General features: G+C 40.3%; 2 protein-coding genes across 5 annotated transcripts in view; one reads left to right on the plus strand and one right to left on the minus strand.

Annotated features, from left to right (window-relative positions):
* CRIM1 (cysteine rich transmembrane BMP regulator 1) overlaps window positions 1-3,434 on the plus strand; it is a 210,317-nt gene extending 206,883 nt beyond the window's left edge. For all 3 annotated transcript variants that reach the window (XM_024753592.1, XM_024753593.1, XM_024753594.1), the window contains one exon: window positions 879-3,434. In XM_024753592.1, coding sequence (XP_024609360.1) covers window positions 879-1,055 — 177 coding nt within the window. In that variant the 3' untranslated portion in view covers window positions 1,056-3,434. The remainder of the gene's footprint in view (window positions 1-878) is intronic.
* Window positions 3,435-4,572: 1,138 nt separating this feature from the next.
* FEZ2 (fasciculation and elongation protein zeta 2) overlaps window positions 4,573-18,655 on the minus strand; it is a 42,537-nt gene continuing 28,454 nt past the window's right edge. The window contains exons 6-9 of one of the 2 annotated variants that reach the window (XM_024753623.1): window positions 14,645-14,725; window positions 11,955-12,030; window positions 9,081-9,146; window positions 4,573-5,527 (exon numbers count right to left, since the gene is read on the minus strand). In XM_024753623.1, coding sequence (XP_024609391.1) covers window positions 5,511-5,527; window positions 9,081-9,146; window positions 11,955-12,030; window positions 14,645-14,725 — 240 coding nt within the window. In that variant the 3' untranslated portion in view covers window positions 4,573-5,510. The remainder of the gene's footprint in view (window positions 5,528-9,080; window positions 9,147-11,954; window positions 12,031-14,644; window positions 14,726-18,655) is intronic. The other variant, XM_024753624.1, reaches the window with a different exon arrangement.

Genomic DNA, 18,655 nt, shown 5'->3' on the forward strand with positions numbered 1-18,655 from the left:
AATCGGCCTATTTTAACAAGCAGGAAATAATTCATTTTCATGAAGGGAAAAAATCATAATTCCTTTGAACACTAACTACTTTTTGCAGTTTGGTTTTTACTAAAGAAAAAAGATATACAACCTCGAGAACTGAAAACAGCCAATTTACCATACAGATAATGATACTTTCACGTAAAATTTTTGTCAGATGGTTATCCTACCTCTGATTTTCTTACAACAAATATGTAAATTGCCTCTGTGCTGGGCGTGTGCTGGGTCAGGATACAGGGCTGCACAAGACACAGTCCCTACCTGCAAAGCTGGGGAGAGAGCTGCTCATATCATAGTGTATATATGGCTGGATACAGACAGACTGGCCCAACCTGGGATGCTGATTTTACAGCCTGATAAGAAATGGTCCGTTTATCTTAAAATCTGTCTATCTGGTACCTTCCACTCATCTTTCAGCCCTCTTAAGCACCAGTCTGTACTTCAAGGATTTGAAAATAATTATGTCACTTGCGTATTTTCTCAGTTCCTTCATCCCCTCCGTTTGACATAATTTATTGACATTTCACCCCTAAACAGTTTTTCAGTATTCCTCGTAAGAGTATAGTTGGCAGCACTTCCCTGGTGGTCCAGTGGTTAAGGCTCCACACTTCCACTGCAGGGGACACAGGCTGGATCCCTGGTTGGGGAGCTAAGGTACCACATGCCATGCAGCACAGCCACGAAAAAAGTATAGTTGGCACCAGAGCAGGATGTGAACCCACGCAGTCTGCCCATCCATGTGCTGGGATGCTGTTTTCTCACTTGAATGAGGTACTAAATATCTGTTGGTTTGAGATATGTAAAGCAGTTAATTCTTTGTGGTTCTTTTTCCTCCTCCCATTAAATAGCCTTCTTCTTTAAATAATCAGCTGGTATCTGTGGACTGCAAGAAAGGAACCCGAGTCCAGGTGGACAGTTCCCAGAGAACACTGAGAATCGCAGAACCAGACGCCAGATTCAGTGGCTTCTACAGCAAGCAAAAACAGAACCACCTACAGGCAGACAATTTCTACCAAACGGTGTGAAGAGAGGCAGTGTGGATGAGGTTTTGAAAGACAGAAAAACGACTCAATCTGCTCTTAAACTAGAATTCGTGCACTTGCTTAGTGGATTGTTTTGGATTGTGACTTGATGTACAGCGCTGAGGACTTCCTGGGCTGGGCTCTGTCGACAGCAGTGTGCAGAACAAGCATTCCCACTCTTCCTCAAGATAACTGACCAAGTGTTGTCTTAGAACCAAAGGTTTGAAAGTTGCTAAGGTATATTTGCTTGTAATATAGCTGTAGAGATACTTGGGGACGGGGACAGTGAGTTTGGTTGGGGCGAATGGGTGGGAGGGTGGTGTTGGGAAGACAAATAGGTCAGCTTGGCTTGTGGAGAAATCCAGTCCAGTGGCCCAGAGGATATTTTTTTCCTGTTGCTCGGAAGACTTGCACTGGTTGCTGCAAAGCTCAGGCCTGAGTGAGCAGGAAAACAAAAAGGCCTTGCGATCCAGCTGCCATAACCACCTTAGACTACCAGACGAGCACATCAGACCCTTTTGATAGCCAACCCAGGCCTAAAGCCACATGCTTCTTTTATATACAGTCACAGCTGCAGTAGGTGGTAAGGAAGCAAGAGAAATGGGGTAGCGACGTTTCTCTAAAGCGGGTGATTAAGGATATATACAGTTATACTTTTTGCTGCTTTCTTTTTCTTCCAAGTCAGTCAATCAGCCAGTTCCTAGCAGAGTCAGCAAATGAATAAAACCTGAGTCGTTTCTTGATGTGAGCACTGGAGCTTTTCTGACAGCAGTGTGGCAGGAAGGAGAAGAGGGTGAAGGACACCAGGCATTTCCAGGGGCTATACTTCCTTGTTTGTTGTTGCTTTCTTCTGTTCTGTCGGTTGTTCATAGTTTTCGTTGAAGCTCTAGCTTAAGAAGAAACTTTTTTAAAAAAAAAAAAGACTGGGGATCTTTTTTTCCTTATTATATACTGATTCTACAAAATAGAAACTACTTCATTTTAATTGTATATTATTCAAGCACCTTTGTTGAAGCTCAAAAAAAAATTATGCCTCTTTAAACTTTAGCAATTATAGGAATATTTATGTAACTATCTTATGCTTCAGAAAAACAAAAGTATTTGTGTGCGTGTGTATATAATATATATGCATATATGTTTATACACATACAATTTATGTTTTCCTGTTGAATGTATTTTTATGAGATTTTAACCAGAACAAAAACAAACAGGCATTCCATATCAGTGCTTTTGATCACTTAAATTTTTGATTAACACAGTCTCAATCTACTTGCAGTTTAATTGGGAAGAGAAACGTGTGAGTGTTGGGTGTATGTGTGTTTGTGTGTGTATGCACACGCCTTGAGCAGTCAGCATCATACCTGCTATGGAGAAGGTATTCCTTTATTAAAAATCTTCCTCATTTGGATTTGCTTTTGGTTTTCAATTTGCTCACTGGCCAGAGACCTTGATGGCAGTTTTATCTGCATCACTAATCAGCTCCTGGATTTTTTTTTTTTTTTCTTTTCAAACAACTGTTTGAAACAACTACTGGAATATTGTCCATAATAAGCTGGAAGTTTGTTGTAGTTTGCCTCAGATATAACTGACTGTATACTATAGTGTTAACTTTTCAAACAGCTCTTAGCACTTTTATACTAATTACCCATTTGTTGCATTGATTTTTCTTTTTAAAATGCTTGTTGTGAAAGACACAGATACCCAGTATGCTTAATGTGAAAAGAAAATGTGTTCTGTTTTGTAAAGGAACTTTCAAGTATTGTTGTAAATACTTGGACAGAGGTTGCTGAACTTTAAAAAAAATTAATTTATTATTATAATGACCTAATTTATTAATCTGAAGATTAACCATTTCTTTTGTCTTAGAATATCAAAAAAAAGGAAAAGAAAAAGGTGTTCTAGCTGTTTGCATCAAAGAAAAAAAGATTTATTACCAAGGGGCAATATTTTTATCTCCAAAATAAATTTGTTAATGATATGTTACCAAAATAGACCTACATCAGCCTGATTAGTATAAATTTTTGTTGACAATTAATCCATTCCTGGCATAAAAAGTCTATCAAAAAATTGTAAATGCTTGCTTTTTGTTTTTTCAATCATGGCCATATTATGAAAATACTAACAGGATATAGGACAAGGTGTAAATTTTTTTTATTATTTTAAATATTTGATTTATCCTGAGTGCTATATCTGTTACTCTTTTACTTTGGTTCCTGTTGTGCTCTGTAAAAGAAAAATATAATTTCCTGAAGAATAAAATAGATATATGGCACTTGGAGTGCACTATAGTTCTACAGTTTGTTTTCTTCAAAAAACAAGGCTGTAAAAGGATTACCTGCAACTTGATTCTTGGCAGCAAATAAACACTTTGACTCTAAATCACACAGTGTCACTTTCAAAAAGATTCTGTGTCTGAGATGAGAAAGATGACCCGTCCTTTTACTTTAAGGCTGTCAGTTCCGGCATCACAAGCAGCCCCAGTGCTTCTCTCAGGAGGCAGGCCTTTCCCAAGGAATCCTTGTTTTAAAAAAAAAAAAGGGGGGTGTCCCCCGCCCAGCAATCAAGTGTACAGCGCAGGGATGCTGCTGTGAGAGAAACTTAAAACCTACCTGTTGTCAGTCACAGATCAGAAACACGCCCATCTCATCATTAGTGTCAAACTCATTCATCATGTGTAGGAAAAAGGCTGTAGTGGGAAACCCTAGGATTTTACTAATGCTGAAGAAAGGGGTTACCAAGCAAAATAGAGGAAACCTCATTAAAAGGGGACTTTGAGTTGATAGGAAAAAATAGCACATTTTTCATACATTTCAGATGCATCAACTTAAGAATGAACTATAAACAGACCACTGTTGAGTCGCTTCAAAAAAAAATCTCTTTTGACTCTTTCGGATGATCTCCAAAGTGGTATTTCTTCAGTATAAGACAATTTTTACAAATTCAGATTAAATTATTAATATTATTGTATTAGTATGCATCTTCATCAATTCAAGGGCAAGGGACAAATTAGTTCCACATATTCGCTATCAAATAAGACATTAATAAAACAAGGAACCATCTCAAGTTCCACATACTCCTAGAGAACGGCTCAAGTGCCACGCTGGCATCAACTCCAAACTGAGCTACTGCCGTTGCAGTCCTGCTGTCCCATTTACTGAGCCGGGTAGCTCTGTATGCTCACAGATGTTTAAGTGGAATTTTAAAAGCCCCCCCGACAGCAGGTCCTAGAGAGACTCTACTTACACTCATGTTGTCGATGGGAAGAAGCTGCCATGGCTGTTAGGAATGTCTCACGGACCCAGAAAAAGAACAGGACTTCCATCATTCCACAGCAGCTTAGCACGATCTGAAAAAAGTCCCTCTCTCCCCTCCTTAGATCATGAGGCTAATCAAGGTTTCACCAGCTCACACACTGTAATGACGGACAACGTGTGAACAGTGAGGGGAGGAATCCAGCACGATGAAGGGAAGAAAAAAATCAAAAAACCAAAAACCCAAAAATAAAGCTCTCAAGTATATATTACCTTTTTTTCCCCCAACGTTTATTAAATGACATTGACTTGATTGGAACTGGCAGAAGTTTTTCATGACTAGTGATGGATCCATGAGTAGCTGTTTCTAGAATTAGTACTTTAGGAAAACACATAGGCATGAATACAATATAACAGCAACAGGAAATGGGCAATGCTGCAGCATCCAGTTTCTTAAGCACCTTAAAGGATACAAACTCCTTTTAAAGGACACTTCTTCACAGACAAGTGAAATGAAGCAATGAAACCTCTAAAGTTAATACAAGATTCTGAAAGTAAATGGCATCTTAATGGTTAAAATATGAACAACGGTGAAAGGCAGCAACCTCTAAAATCAGTCATCTCCAGCTGTTTCGATATTGACTAAGTATTAAGCCAAGACAACGCATATTCTGGTTTCCCTTCTTCCAAGAACACCCCAATTTTTAAGTCTTAGTCTCTCTGGACAATACTGGTAGGTAATATTTACACTGACAATTCTCTTACAAAGAAATCAGTGTTGGTTCTTGCCAGCACTGAAAAATAACGAGTATAAATCTCTCAGTGCTTTGATCTAGTTCTTGAGTGAGTGCAGTTTAGATCCAGAAAGGCTTAAAAACTCCAACAGGCACGAAAAATATAACTGTACATGCACAATTAACATCACTCCCCCTTACTCTATAAAGCTGGAAAAGAGTTCATAATTGTTAGTATTTAACAACAAAAAAAATCTCTAGAATTCAAAATAGTGCCGTAGTTCCCTCGGTTCATAATATACAGCATTAGAGAAGGCATGATCACTATAGTAATACTGAATCACAAACCCAAGTTCAGGTGTCCTGAGTTTCCAATAGCAGGAAGGTAATGGTAGCCAGCTTTCAGAATAATGCTAGAAGCAATTTAGCTTGCTGTCCACAGACGATAAAGCTGTTCCTGAAGTTATGCTGCCCTATGTAGGACACAGAACTAGAGGAAGAAAAACAAAACAAAAAAAACCCTTTTAAATAGAAATGAATATTTTGTATATATTTACACAAGATGTATATATATTTATACACATTTTTATGTATATACATTTTCTATGTATATAAAAAAACACCATTAGAACTAAACATTAATGCAAGGATCTATAGTAGCAATTTTTTTCTAAGGTATAAAAGGCTACACCCAACAATGAAACGTTTTCTCAAGACACATTGATTAGAATTGCCCAGAAATGAGATACCAAAAGGCCATGTCTCTTAGGGTACCACTTAGAGATATAAACCCATAACGTTAGCCCCGTACGAGGCTTATAACACAGCAAACGGCTCCCCAGTGAAGTCAAAGAAGGATCCAAGTGTCTGCACACAATTTTCTTCCCATCTAGGGTCAGCACAGTGGCAGCCAGAGCTACACTACTAGGCTTTGGCACAGCTCTTGAGGGCCGGGGTGGGAGGAGGCTGCGGTGGCGTAATTACACAGCAGTGAGAAAGAGAAGCTTAAGTAGCCCATACGGCATCCATCCCATCTTTTCCAGGCCAAATGAGGCCACTTTTCTACCTTCTTTCACGTCTTACCTTTGCACTGAAATTAAGGTGGTATATGTAGGCAGCTAAGCCATAGTCACTGGCATTAAAAACAAGGAGAAAGTCCCACCGGGAAAGGGGGAGGAGAGTTCTCCCTTGAGCAATACCCTCTTCCTGGGCAAAATGTTCTACTGGTCCCCAAGGAAGAGAAATCACTAACTGGCTATGGATTTCCAGAATGGGTGGGAAAGAGCATTTTAAATAGCTCTCCATCCTCACCTTCCCATGCACATGAACTTCTCTGAGTGTTACACTCCCCTCTTCATTTTCTCAGAGTACAGAGTCACCCTTTAGTCTGAACCCCAACTTCTTTTCCATCCAGTCCTCACAATACAAACCCAAGACAAAAACCGCAACACATGCACCCAAGCAGCTCGTCGGTGGCAGGTACTGTCTAGCTAGACCTGGGCTCACAGACCAGAGCCAGGGGCCCGAGCAAGGGGAGCAGAGCTGGAGGCATGCCGCCTCGCTAGGGCAGGTGGTGCAGAGTCGTGGTTACAGTCCCAGGTTTTCAGGGAAGAAAGGAAAAGTCACACCCCCACCATACGACCCAGCAATCCCACTGCTGGGCATATACCCTGAGAAAACCATAATTCAAAAAGAGTCATGTACCAATATGTTCATTGCAGCTCTATTTACAATAGCCAGGACATGGACGCAACCTAAGTGTCCATCAACAGATGAATGGATAAAGAAGATGTGGCACATATATACAATGGAGTATTACTCAGCCATAAAAAGAAACGAAATTGAGTTATTTGTAGTGAGGTGGATGGACCTAGAGTCTGTCATACAGAGTGAAGTCAGTCAGAAAGAGAAAAACAAATACCGTATGCTAACACATATATGTGGAATCTAAAATAAAAAGGTTCTGAAGAACCTAGTTGCAGGACAGGAATAAAGACGCAGACGTAGAGAATGGACTTGAGGACACAGGGAGGGGGAAGGGTAAGCTGGGACGAAGTGAGAGAGTGGCATGGACATATATACACTACCAAACGTAAAATAGATAGCTAGTGGGAAGCAGCCGCATAGCACAGGGAGATCAGCTCGGTGCTTCGTGACCACCTAGAGGGATGGGATAGGGAGGGTGGGAGATGCAAGAGGGAGGAGATATGGGGATACATGTATATGTATAGCTGATTCACTTTGTTATACAGCAGAAACTAACACACCATTGTAAAGCAATTATACTCCAATAAAGATGTTAAAAAAAAAAATCACACGCCCACATCTCCCCCGGAACACTGCTCTCTGGGTCATAAAATTCTCCCATGCAGTCTGATAATAAAATAGCTAGAGAATGCTTCAGAAGCTCATTCTGTCTCTGGCCCTCATGGCAGTGCCCTAGAGACCCACTATAATTGAAAGTTAAAACATGTTCTTTATGTGCATCTCATTCCTGATTCACATCTATGAAGAACAAACCTCAGAACAATCCAGCTTTCATACCAATGCTAGCACAACACAAAAGCAAACAAAGATGTCAGACTTTTTTGTTTTGTTTTGCGGTACAGGGGCCTCTCACTGTTGTGGCCTCTCCCGCTGTGGAGCACAGGCTCCGGACGCACAGGCTCAGCGGCCATGGCTCACAGGCCCAGCCGCTCCGCAGCATGTGGGATCCTCCCAGACCGGGGCACGAACCTGCGTCCCCTGCATCGGCAGGCGGACTCTCAACCACTGCGCCACCAGGGAAGCCCTTTTGTTTTGTTTTTAATTCAGAATGTAATAGGAAGAGAAAACCCTTCTCTATCAGAAAGAAAAAAAAAAGCTTATTTAAAAAACGATCATGTCAACTTAGTCTTTTCTACCCTCCTGTTAACCTACTAATGGCTGGCTTGGTGTCAGGTCTTACAGGTGATACTCATGTAATATTCACTTTGTGCTCATGACTATACCAAGGGTTCCCCCTTTATGAAGCTATGATTGAAGAAAAGTCCCATCTGAGTTATCTGATGTCTCACAAATCCCAACCTTCGGTTCAACTAGCTACTCTTGATAGAGAAGAGAGAGAACCCAAAGAAGAGAAGTGTGACCAGAGGCTGACTGCTCTCAAAATTGGATCAAACACTACAGGATGCATTTTACGATGCTCTGAAAATATGTTACCTAAAAAACTGCTACTTTTTAAGAAATAATTTCACTGAAAAGTATTCTTTTTGCCTATAATTAAATAAGTTCTTCAGTCCCTCTATCATCCAAATTTTCTTCCTTCCTCAGCAAAGCAGGTGATCTCGTTAAAGTCTCAAACGATCTTCCTTTGCCTCATCACTGTTCCCATCCTGTGAGATGCCGATCTTGCTCCTAAGATGTATGGCTCACTCTTCACTGCCCTGGCTTTATGAAAGTCCATTCTTTTTCTCCTTCTCCCTCCACTCCCTGACCCTTACCCCATCCCTGTTCATATTCCCTTTGGGACTGTGAACTGATGTAACTGTTCCCTCCTTCACCCGTCCTTCTTCTAGTGTCCCCAAGAGGACAGAGGCCACCTTTCTCAAATCCTCAGCGTCAACATCTGAGACTCACAACATTATGGCAATATCTCCACAACATTTCCTCCAATGCCGCCTTTTTTTTTTTTTGGCTGCTCCTCGCAGCCATGTGGGATCTTAGTTCCCCAACCAGGGATGATCGAACCCGTGCCCCCTGCGGGGGAAGCTCAGAGTCTTAACCACTGGACTTCCAGGGAAGTCCCTCCGTTGCCTTCCTTGATGTTTATAATTTAGCTGTGGAAATTATTTCCAGCCCAGGACTTCAAATAAAAATTAAATTCTAAATAACCACACTTTATAATGTTGGAAGCATAAATAAGTCGTCATGTTATCTATTCTCACCCTGCAAAATAAAAGTTGTGCGTTTGGAAGTTACTTTTTAATCTATTAGCAAGACAATGCATTTATTGACGAATCAAAACTTCCCAACCACTGCCCATACACTATTCTAAAACTCACCTTTCAGTATATAATCAGTCAACAAACTCGGAACTTTTTCACTATCCTCTTTCATGGCACGAAGAACTGCAAAATAAAGGAGAAAGAAAACACAATTTCAAATTCAGATAACCTCAGTCATTGTAGTCTTAGTCTTAATTACATGATATAACAATTCATGCAAATTGACTATTTTCTGGATGAGAAAATACAACTGCAAATGTTCAAGAATTTGTTATAGTTGAATAAGTCCTTGTTCAGGTAAGAATACTGCAGCTACCTGAGAGCTATTTCCCTGATTTAAAATTTCTAAACAGTGGAGGCAGGAAACAGGAGCTGGGTTATTACACAGAGCCCCAGTTTTGTCACCATAAATACTGGCAAGTGAGTTACCATAATGTGCACTTCTATGAGCTCTGGAGAGGAGAACCTTGGTGCTGCAGGTCTCATGAGCTGGAGGAACTCTTAGGGAAATGAAGAGTTAGCCGTACTCTCCAAGGAGCACATCAGTCAGCCTTCTTGGAAACTTTTAAAGAAAAAAACAAAATGAAGAACAGACTTCCCATGAAGCAAGCACCCAGCCAGGCTGCTTACTTCTTGATACTCCAAAGGGACCTGGGTGATTTCGCCTCATCCTAAAGAGAATCTGACAATTTGATCTCTAAGCAAAGATTTGACAATTTGATCTCTAAGCAAAGACAAAACAGAAAACACAGCTACTATTACAGTGGTTAAAAAACATCTAGACCACCTATACTGCCCTTTCATAGTGACTGCCAACTTGAACTCTCCAGAGCATCCTGGGGAAAGGCCTCACTATTCTCCCCCAGACGTATGACAAGACAACCTAGTGTAACCGTCAAGTCGGTCTTCCTGGGTTTAAACCCCGGCTCTGCCACTTCCTAGCAGTGGGACTGTGTGCAAGTTACTTAACCACCCAGTTCCTCATCTGTAAAATGGGAATAATCATTAGACTTGTCTCAAAGGGTTGTTGTGAGTATTAAGTTACTAATTCAGGTGTAAAGGACTTAAAGTAGTACCTGGCACATAATATACACTACGTAAGCATTACCATCATTATTAGCACAACTAATATTACTCTAATTCTTATCACTACTATTATTGCACCTCCAATAGCTTTTATGAAGAAGGACACACATCTAAACACTGCCTGTCTCTACGGGGCTTCCCCTGCAGTAACATCTATAGGTGGGGATGGCAGAGGCTCAGATTCTCCCCAAAATTTTCAGGAGATAACCACTTTTCTTAAACTTTCAGAGTAAAGGTCATCCTTCCATCTACTGTCTTCATGTAGTATATTAACTTGGACACTCATTCACACACCCTACATACATTCACTCGCCCCAAATTCCAAGTTGTGTCAGTCTATAAAGACATCATCTAAGGATCGGCCTAGGACATTCTGATGTGGGAATTATGACAACTTTGGTTTGGCTAAGTATGTGTTTGTCCTTGATCTGAGAAGCTGAGACCCCTCAGTAATTCCTGGCTTCTAGGCAATATCTGTGCTCTCTTCTTAGAGAAATACTTAATGTTCAGTATTTCTGCTTCCAAACATATTTTAGATTTGTTTTCAGTTCTACATAAAATCACGTACCAAAAACCAGCACTATTAAAATCCAGCATTATTAAAAAGTGTGGTGGACTGGAAATTACGAGACGCAGCCCTGTAATGAACCATTCTCCTGTGTAAACTTGGACACTCATTCTTCCTGAAAAGTAGAGGGCTAGCCACCCAGTTAATCTCTTAATTCTTTATTTTATACAGGCTGGCATCACATAAGTATGAAATGTTCTGAAAAGTACTGTTCAAAGGAAAGAATAAAAGCTTCAGGTTAGCAGGCAGGCTGCTTGCAAATAAGACACTTCTTTCCTCGTGCTCCCCCCACCCATGCCTCGATCACCTCAATTTCCAAAATCAATATCATCATTAATATCCACTCATGTGATGCTCTCTCTTTCGGCTCCCTCTTTAATTCATAGTTATCACAAATATTTATAAATAGAAAGAACCTAACAGATCAGCAAATTCAATCCCTTCAAGAAAAACAAGGCCAAGTGACTGACTTATCCCAAATCACACATACATTAATTTATTTACTATGAGGTAAAGAGAGCAAATATTTTAATCCTCATTTTTCACTGTGACTGAGAGAGTGTAAATGACTTCCAAGGATATCCCTATAAGTAACGGATAGAACCAGAATTCAGGGCTCATTTATGGCCATCATAAATATACATTATACTGAATGTCTCTTAAGTCTAACAAGTTATTTTAAAATGCAAGCCCATTGAAGGTGGAGTATTTTTGCCTGCTTTGTGAACTGAAGTATCCCAAGTGCTCAGAACATGGCCTGGCACAGAGTAGGCCTTCATTAAATATTTGCTGAGTGAATAAATATTCTTAAAATATTACTATCAATTTATTTTCTACCTGTAACTACCTACCTTGGTTTCCACAATCCTAAGAAAGGAGAGTGTTTTAGGCTGCATTTCTAAATCTTTCCTACTGAGTTTCTGACAGTCATACTAATATAAGATCCATGAAGCACCTTATTAATTGATAAATGGATATATTCTTAAATATACAAGAGGTGATGGGAAATTGTTACATTTTTCCTCCAAAAGTTCAGCTTGTAAATGTTTCAAAAGATAAGAAAAGCAGGAAAAATACAAATCAACGCTAGATTGAGTGCTGTGTTTGTCACAACCATTTATGGTTTCATTCTCAAAAGAATAAATGATGACATCCATCATTTACTATCCTAAATTGACAAAATAAAACAATAACAGAAACAAAACCAGCCAACTAAAATCAGTGTTTAGAATCAGCAAAAGTAAACAAGGTAACAGTTGAATTTTTTCTTTGCTTACTTTTTGTTAATATCTGAAGATCTTCAATAGATGGTGGTCCATTTTTTTTCTCATAAGGAATGACTGTTGTCAAGTACTGCCAAGTTAAAAAAAAAAAGTGTCACTTAAATCTGAATTACCTTCTCTGCAAAAATTTGATATAGTTACTAGAAGGTTCGTTTTATAACATGAGAAACATGAGCCACTTTAGTGATGAACACAGCTATCTTACTATCTCAGCTGGAACTCATTTTTTTTGCCCACCTGTTTACATAAATATCAACTTTTCTGCCTTTCAATTATTGAAAATTTCACAGGAGTAAGTCTGAGGGTGATGCGTCCAATTTGTTCATTTTTAAAGTGAAGTCTTATCTAACATTCTCCTTGAATACTTCAACACATTTTTGAAATGGTAATTTAAACTAAAAACATAACCATTCTGCATAACAAAATAGTTTGCACCAAATGATTCTGTTTTAGACCATTTTTTTCTGGTTGAACAAAACAGTCACATGGATAACTTGACAACTTTAAAAATGAATACCAGCTTTCTCCAGAAGCTAAAAAAGAAACACTTACCCAAATAATTTTAAAGATGTATTACCATTATTTTAAATTATTGTGTAAGTAGTTATAGTTATAAATGCTTAAAGGTATTAAAGTTAAAGAAAAAAGTGAAAGGAGATAATGGCCTAATGAATAATGAAAATTTATGTCTGATATTGAGACAAACTGCCTAGTTCACACTACTGTAAAGGCTCACAAGTATCAGTTATGTCCTATAACTACGTCCCTTGAAAGCATAATCTAAAAATTATTGTCCAGATTCTCCTATTCTGACCATGCCACCAAAAAATGTATAGCTCAACGTAGTTTGCATGTGCTTATCTAGAGATCTACTAGTTTTTTGTTTTTTTGTTTTTTTGCGGTTCACGGGCCTCTCACTGTTGTGGCCTCTCCCGTTGCGGAGCACAGGCTCCGGACGCGCAGGCTCAGTGGCCATGGCTCACGGGCCCAGCCGCTCTGCGGCATGTGGGATCTTCCCGGACCAGGGCACCAACCCGTGTCCTCTGCACCAGCAGGCGGACTCTCAACCACTGCGCCACCAAGGAAGCCCTACTAGTTTTTTTTACTTGGAATCTCTCCAGACCCACCCATTATTTAGCCCCAGTCCTGAATCTCAGCTCTATTCCTAATCCTCTTTGAGCAATTTTATCCCACTCATAATCAAAAAACAAAATAGAATTGCTTAAAAATAACTGATTACAATGAATTGTTTCAATCTTTAAGAAACTTGGTTTCCACCATCTTTATGGTGTAGGCCTCTCCAAGATGATGCCCAGTTGTATAACCAAACATGTTTCTTTGTAAAGAATACACAAGAAGCCAAAACACGCCCTCCTGGGGCCTCACTAATAGCATGCATGTCGGGCAACTTGTAGAAGCACCAGGAAGCAGCACCTTGGCATGCATGCTGTCTAGCCACACTTTCAGGCCTTCCTGCCCCACTCCCACATGCTGGGTCAGTTTGGAAGTTATTCTGCCATCTTGTGGGTTTGAGAGAGGTGAGAGGCAGAATAAAAAAATTTTAAAAATTCAACCATCCCTTAATGGAGCCCACTTATGAGCTGCAAATGTCAGTGTGAAGGATTAATGTCGATTATTTCCCTTCTTGAGTAATACAGAGCTATCTGCAGTAAAAACCTAGACTCAAATGCCTTATTCTCATAAACTGCCTACTAGCTACACTCTGCACACTTTCTCACTCTTCACTTAAGAACTAAATTGAAGAGTTTTCTTTTTAAAGTGAAGGTTTCAATTGTGAAAATTCTAAGCACATTCAATGTAGATGTGTTTCCCATGCTCTTGACATTCCTTAAGTCATTATATCAAAAAATGCTAATAAAAAGCAAACTGCTATACATCTGACTGTATATTTATATCCATGTATAATTTGGTATAAATAATGTTTCATGCCTCATTCAGCAGACAACTGAGTTGACTGACCACATGATACACCGTAAAAGCACATGAATTTCATTTAAAAGTAGGTAAGGTATACTCTATAAACATTTTGACCTAGAACTGTAGTCTGAAAGATACCAACATCTGGCTTTCTTTCCCCCCAAATGAGATCTTGTTTCTTAAACTTTTAGAATTACAGTAGCATATTCTAGTTTAATTTTCACAGCTATATATTCTACACATGCAATTCATTAAGTCAATATATTAACAGCTATTTGTTTAAAGGTAAAAGTGAAAAATAGAGTTCTAAAACATGTATTAAGAACACACTGGGGCTTCCCTGGTGGTGCAGTGGTCGAGAGTCCGCCTGCCGATGCAGGGGACACGCGTTTGTGCCCTGGTCTGGGAAGATCCCACATGCCATGAAGCGGCTGGGCCCGTGAGCCATAGCCGCTGAGCCTGTGCATCCGGAGCCTGTGCTCTGCAACGGGAGAGGCCACAACAGTGAGATGCTCGCGTACCGCAAAAAAAAAAAAAAAAAAAAAGAATACGCTGAATCTACTGTCTAATTTGAAAAATGCTTTTTCCTAAAGGGAAATTCTATGCATTATCAAGGCTATAAATATAATGAACTTCATTTCTTTAAGCAATAGTCTTAGTAGATTAGTAAGACTGCCAGCTTTCAGGACCTTCACTTACACAGAGAATGAAAAAACAGAATGAGGAAAATAAGAATAACCGAGCACCTGTTTCTCTCCACCTGAATTTCCAAAGGTGTGGCGGAGGCCATTCTGAATGACATTTGAGATCCCTTCCATGCTGAAGCGCTAAAGGCAGCGATATACGGCCCAGAAGAAAAGGACAGAGAAAGAAGTTCAAAGACTATTAGTAAGAATGTACCATGATGACGTATGTACCCAAGAGGCAAGCAGTTAGAAAATGCCACTAACTCATTCAGATAAAGCAGACAAAATCATGCTGTTTTAAAATGTTTTCGCTTCCATTTCTTTGCAAGTCAAATGCAAAAGCAACTACTTTCACGCAACTATATATGAAGTTTTTCCTGATGTAGCTGATAAATGTGCTCCAATATAAACACTATAAGTTGTACACATATTTGTTTTATGCAAAATTTACCACATAACTTTAAAGATACCTTTTGATATTGTTTACCTACATTTTTTCAAAAGTCTGAAAACTTAATACTGACAGTATGCATATTTTCAGTCTAAGTTTGCATATTTCTACCATAAGTTCGGAGAACATTAACATAACACTTGGCAAATGAAAATGCTGTTACTCGGAGAGCTGATTATTGCTTCCCACTCACTCTTCAGGACACCTGCCATCGCCTTGGGGCAGAAAATTCGAACTGGAAGAGCACATATGCTTCCTGGAGAGCAGAGTGGATCCCATGTGCCAGCGAGGCCCCCTAAGACTTCTGCGGACTTTTCCATTCTGTTTCTAGGAAATAATTCTAGCTTTTTTCTCCCAGCAACCTCCAAGACTTACTAGAATTTGTTGTACTGAAAAGGGAATATTGTTTTCCTACACTACTCATCTTGATTTGTAACCAGCCTACAATGTCATCAGACAGTCAAAAAGAGTCCAGTGGCACCTCTGGGGCTGCTGAGTCAAAGGACTTCGATGGATCCTCTTACAGCATGACTAATTAAGGGGAAAGGCATTCTGAAAAGGAAGTTCAGTCCTGATTCACCGGATGCTTCCTCCCCCTGTAATTTTATAGGGGTGCGTTGAATCGGTAAATACATTTGAGGAGTCAATATAAAGAGTATTTTACCAGGCCCTAATGAACAGAAAAAAGGAAACTAAGGCAATGGTTTCTGCTCTCAAGAAAGGCATAATGTAGCCCAGTGATTCTCAAAGTGTGGTCCAGGTCAAGACAGCTCCACTAAACATGCTGTACTTTGCTAGCAGCGTAACTCTTCTTTTGATGAAGTAGGCTAGTTTTAAAAGAAAACCTACAGGTAACCATGTCTGTAGATTTTTCACATGCTATCATATAACTTGTTCACATTTTTTAAAGAGATTATCAAAAGAAAGGACCTCTTAGCCTCCAGCATCTGCAATAAAACTTACGGGAAACTCTTCAAATAAACCAGTCAGCTCTTTTTTTAAAAAAATTATGTCTATCAAACGTAGTTCCTTTCAAAAGCAACAAAGAGAAAAATACTGAATTTTCTGTATTACTTCACTCCATTATCTACAGGCATGTTAAAGCCAGATACAAATTCAGAAAATCTCAAGCAAGATGAAGCATTTTAGAGTCCATGTATCAGAAAACTAAGGTATACTTCATATTTGAACAGTGTATTCTAAAAACACCATCTTTACCTTTCCCAATTGGCAACCTAATTCCCGTCTCTTGCGGGTGGGGGTGGGAGTAGTTTATGCAAATTTTTAAATTCTTAAGCTGTAATTTAAATTTCTTTATTAAATGTCCAGTTGTGGACATTACAGAGCCATTTCAACTGCCAATAGCCTGAGTCTTTGTGAAAGATGGCTTTCATGCAACCAGGCTTAGTGGAAATAAATGAAAATGCAATCATGTGAAGCCACAGTAACTTAGGAACATACAAAACGAAAGAAGTTAAGTAAAGGAACTCCCAGTAGAACCTTTGCCCTTGCGGCTGATGACTCAGCCACAGCTGAGTCAGTAGCTGTGGCCAGTCAGGCCCCACTGTATCCTGACCAGGCAAGCAACACAGCAGCCAACAAGGTTCAACTGGGAAAATGACAGAACAAGAAAAATCAGAACATTCAGGCGAAGCACAAAGAAACCAACTATGAGGAACCGCTGAGAACGTTCCACCCCCAACGCTCCAGCTGCCATCAACTCCCACCTCCCCAGAAATCACTAACAATTTTCTCCCTTCACTCCATGTTCAAACTCTTCCTCTCTGCTAGCTCTTTCCCACATTGCCAACTTTAAATTCTGAAACACTCAACCTCTCTTTCGCCAGGGTTTCCAGAAACAGCTCTGCCCAGCGTCATTTCTTTGATGCCAAGGTCTGCGGACACCTTTCAGATCCCTCGCAGACATCCAGTAAGCTCTTCTCCCTGCCTGCCTGGGTTCCTAGACACCACACTCTCCCAGAGTCCCCCCTGCCTCTGGGCTGCTTCTTCTGAGAAGTGCCTCTTTGCTCACCTCTTATATACGGGTATTTCCCAGGGATTGTGTCCCTATTTTTTTTCTCATGCACACTGACTTTTCCCACTCCGACTTCTGCCTCTGTAGATCTACAGCTCCACTTTACTAAGAGCAATCAAGTGCTTGGAACAGAGCCTGGCACAAAGGAAGGGCTCAAGAAACACTGGCTATACCTTTATTTTAATTTCCCTCCTGAGCTTCGGACTTGTACGTTTAGTGGTCTGTTGGACACTTGTACTTAAACATTCCAAAAACGCATCATATCCAAGACTGAATTCATCTTCCTCTCCCCCAGCAATTTTTTTTTAATTTAAAGCCTGTTTCTCCTTCAGCATTCTATACCTCTCTCCTTCATTTATTCATTCTTTGAAAAAATATACTGAGCCACATATTATTTCAGGTATTAAGGATTCAAAGTGAACACGTCAGCCAAGGCCCCTCCCATCCTCATGACCTGACATTCCAGCCTAAGAGGAGCAGAAAAAATAAAACAAGGAACTAGATAACTGCACATAATGCACGCCCTGCCAATAGCTACAACAATTAAAAACTGGATGCCTACTTCATACTGGGAGGTCAGAGAAAAGTTCTCCTAGGAGGTGACATCTGAGCTGAAACATGAATTATACACACTCCCAGATGAGCTACAAAGGACAATGGACAAGAGATCCTCTCAGAACAAAACCAAAAGCAGCCAAACTGGCCAACCAACGAGTTCACCCTGCGGCCAGTGAGCAGGGGTCCTGTTATTCTGCTGCAGCAGGATGTGAAACAGTAGCTACTGAGTATTTCCATTCTCCCCTCCTTCCAATAAGAAGGTTTTATTACAGCGGCCCTGTCCTCTCCCCATCTTCATGTGCTGGATGTGCTGGAATGGGAGGCTTGCTCTTTGTACCATGAGGAGCTACATCATCCAGAGCTGATGGGAAGGACAGACATCCCCCAAGGATACTGTGCTAGATGCAGTTACTGCTGAAGAGATTTGCATATCTCACTTTGCGGAAAGGGTACGCATGTTCTATCTATGCCACCCCAAGGCAGAAATCAGTGACCCAACCCTGGCCTCTCCCTTCTCCAGAGCCCCAGCCGATAGATTCAACTGCCTTAATATCTCTGAAATACAACTATTTTCCCATTGCTGTCACTTCCTTGGCTCAATTCTTTCCTGATGATGGCAACAGCCTCCAAATCAATTCCTTATCTCCAGTTGTCTCCTTCCGATTATGTTCTCCTTGAAACTCTGAAGTTACCCTTCCAAGAGACAAATCTGAATATGTAACAAGCCACTCAAAACCTCTCCTTGGTTTCCTACAGCCTTTAAATAAGGCCCAAATGCCATAGCGAGGCATACAGTACAAAGCCCTCCATCTTCTGGCTTCTACTTTGTTACCCCACACCCTCTTCTTCTTGACTTACTTCCTCCCTCAGCCTCTGGCCATACGAACAACCTGTGGCTCCCCAGGTGCCCTGTCACCTCCAGGTGGTTGCCCACACCACCCCCTCTGCTCAGTATCCTGTCCCCTGCTTCCTCTGCTTGTCCTCAGGATTCAATTCAGACCCCTCAACCAAACGAGGGGTGATAGTA

This window comes from Neophocaena asiaeorientalis, unplaced genomic scaffold (genome assembly GCF_003031525.2).
Source record: "Neophocaena asiaeorientalis asiaeorientalis breed wild unplaced genomic scaffold, Neophocaena_asiaeorientalis_V1.1 scaffold171, whole genome shotgun sequence".
NCBI classification, from domain to species: domain Eukaryota; kingdom Metazoa; phylum Chordata; class Mammalia; order Artiodactyla; family Phocoenidae; genus Neophocaena; species Neophocaena asiaeorientalis.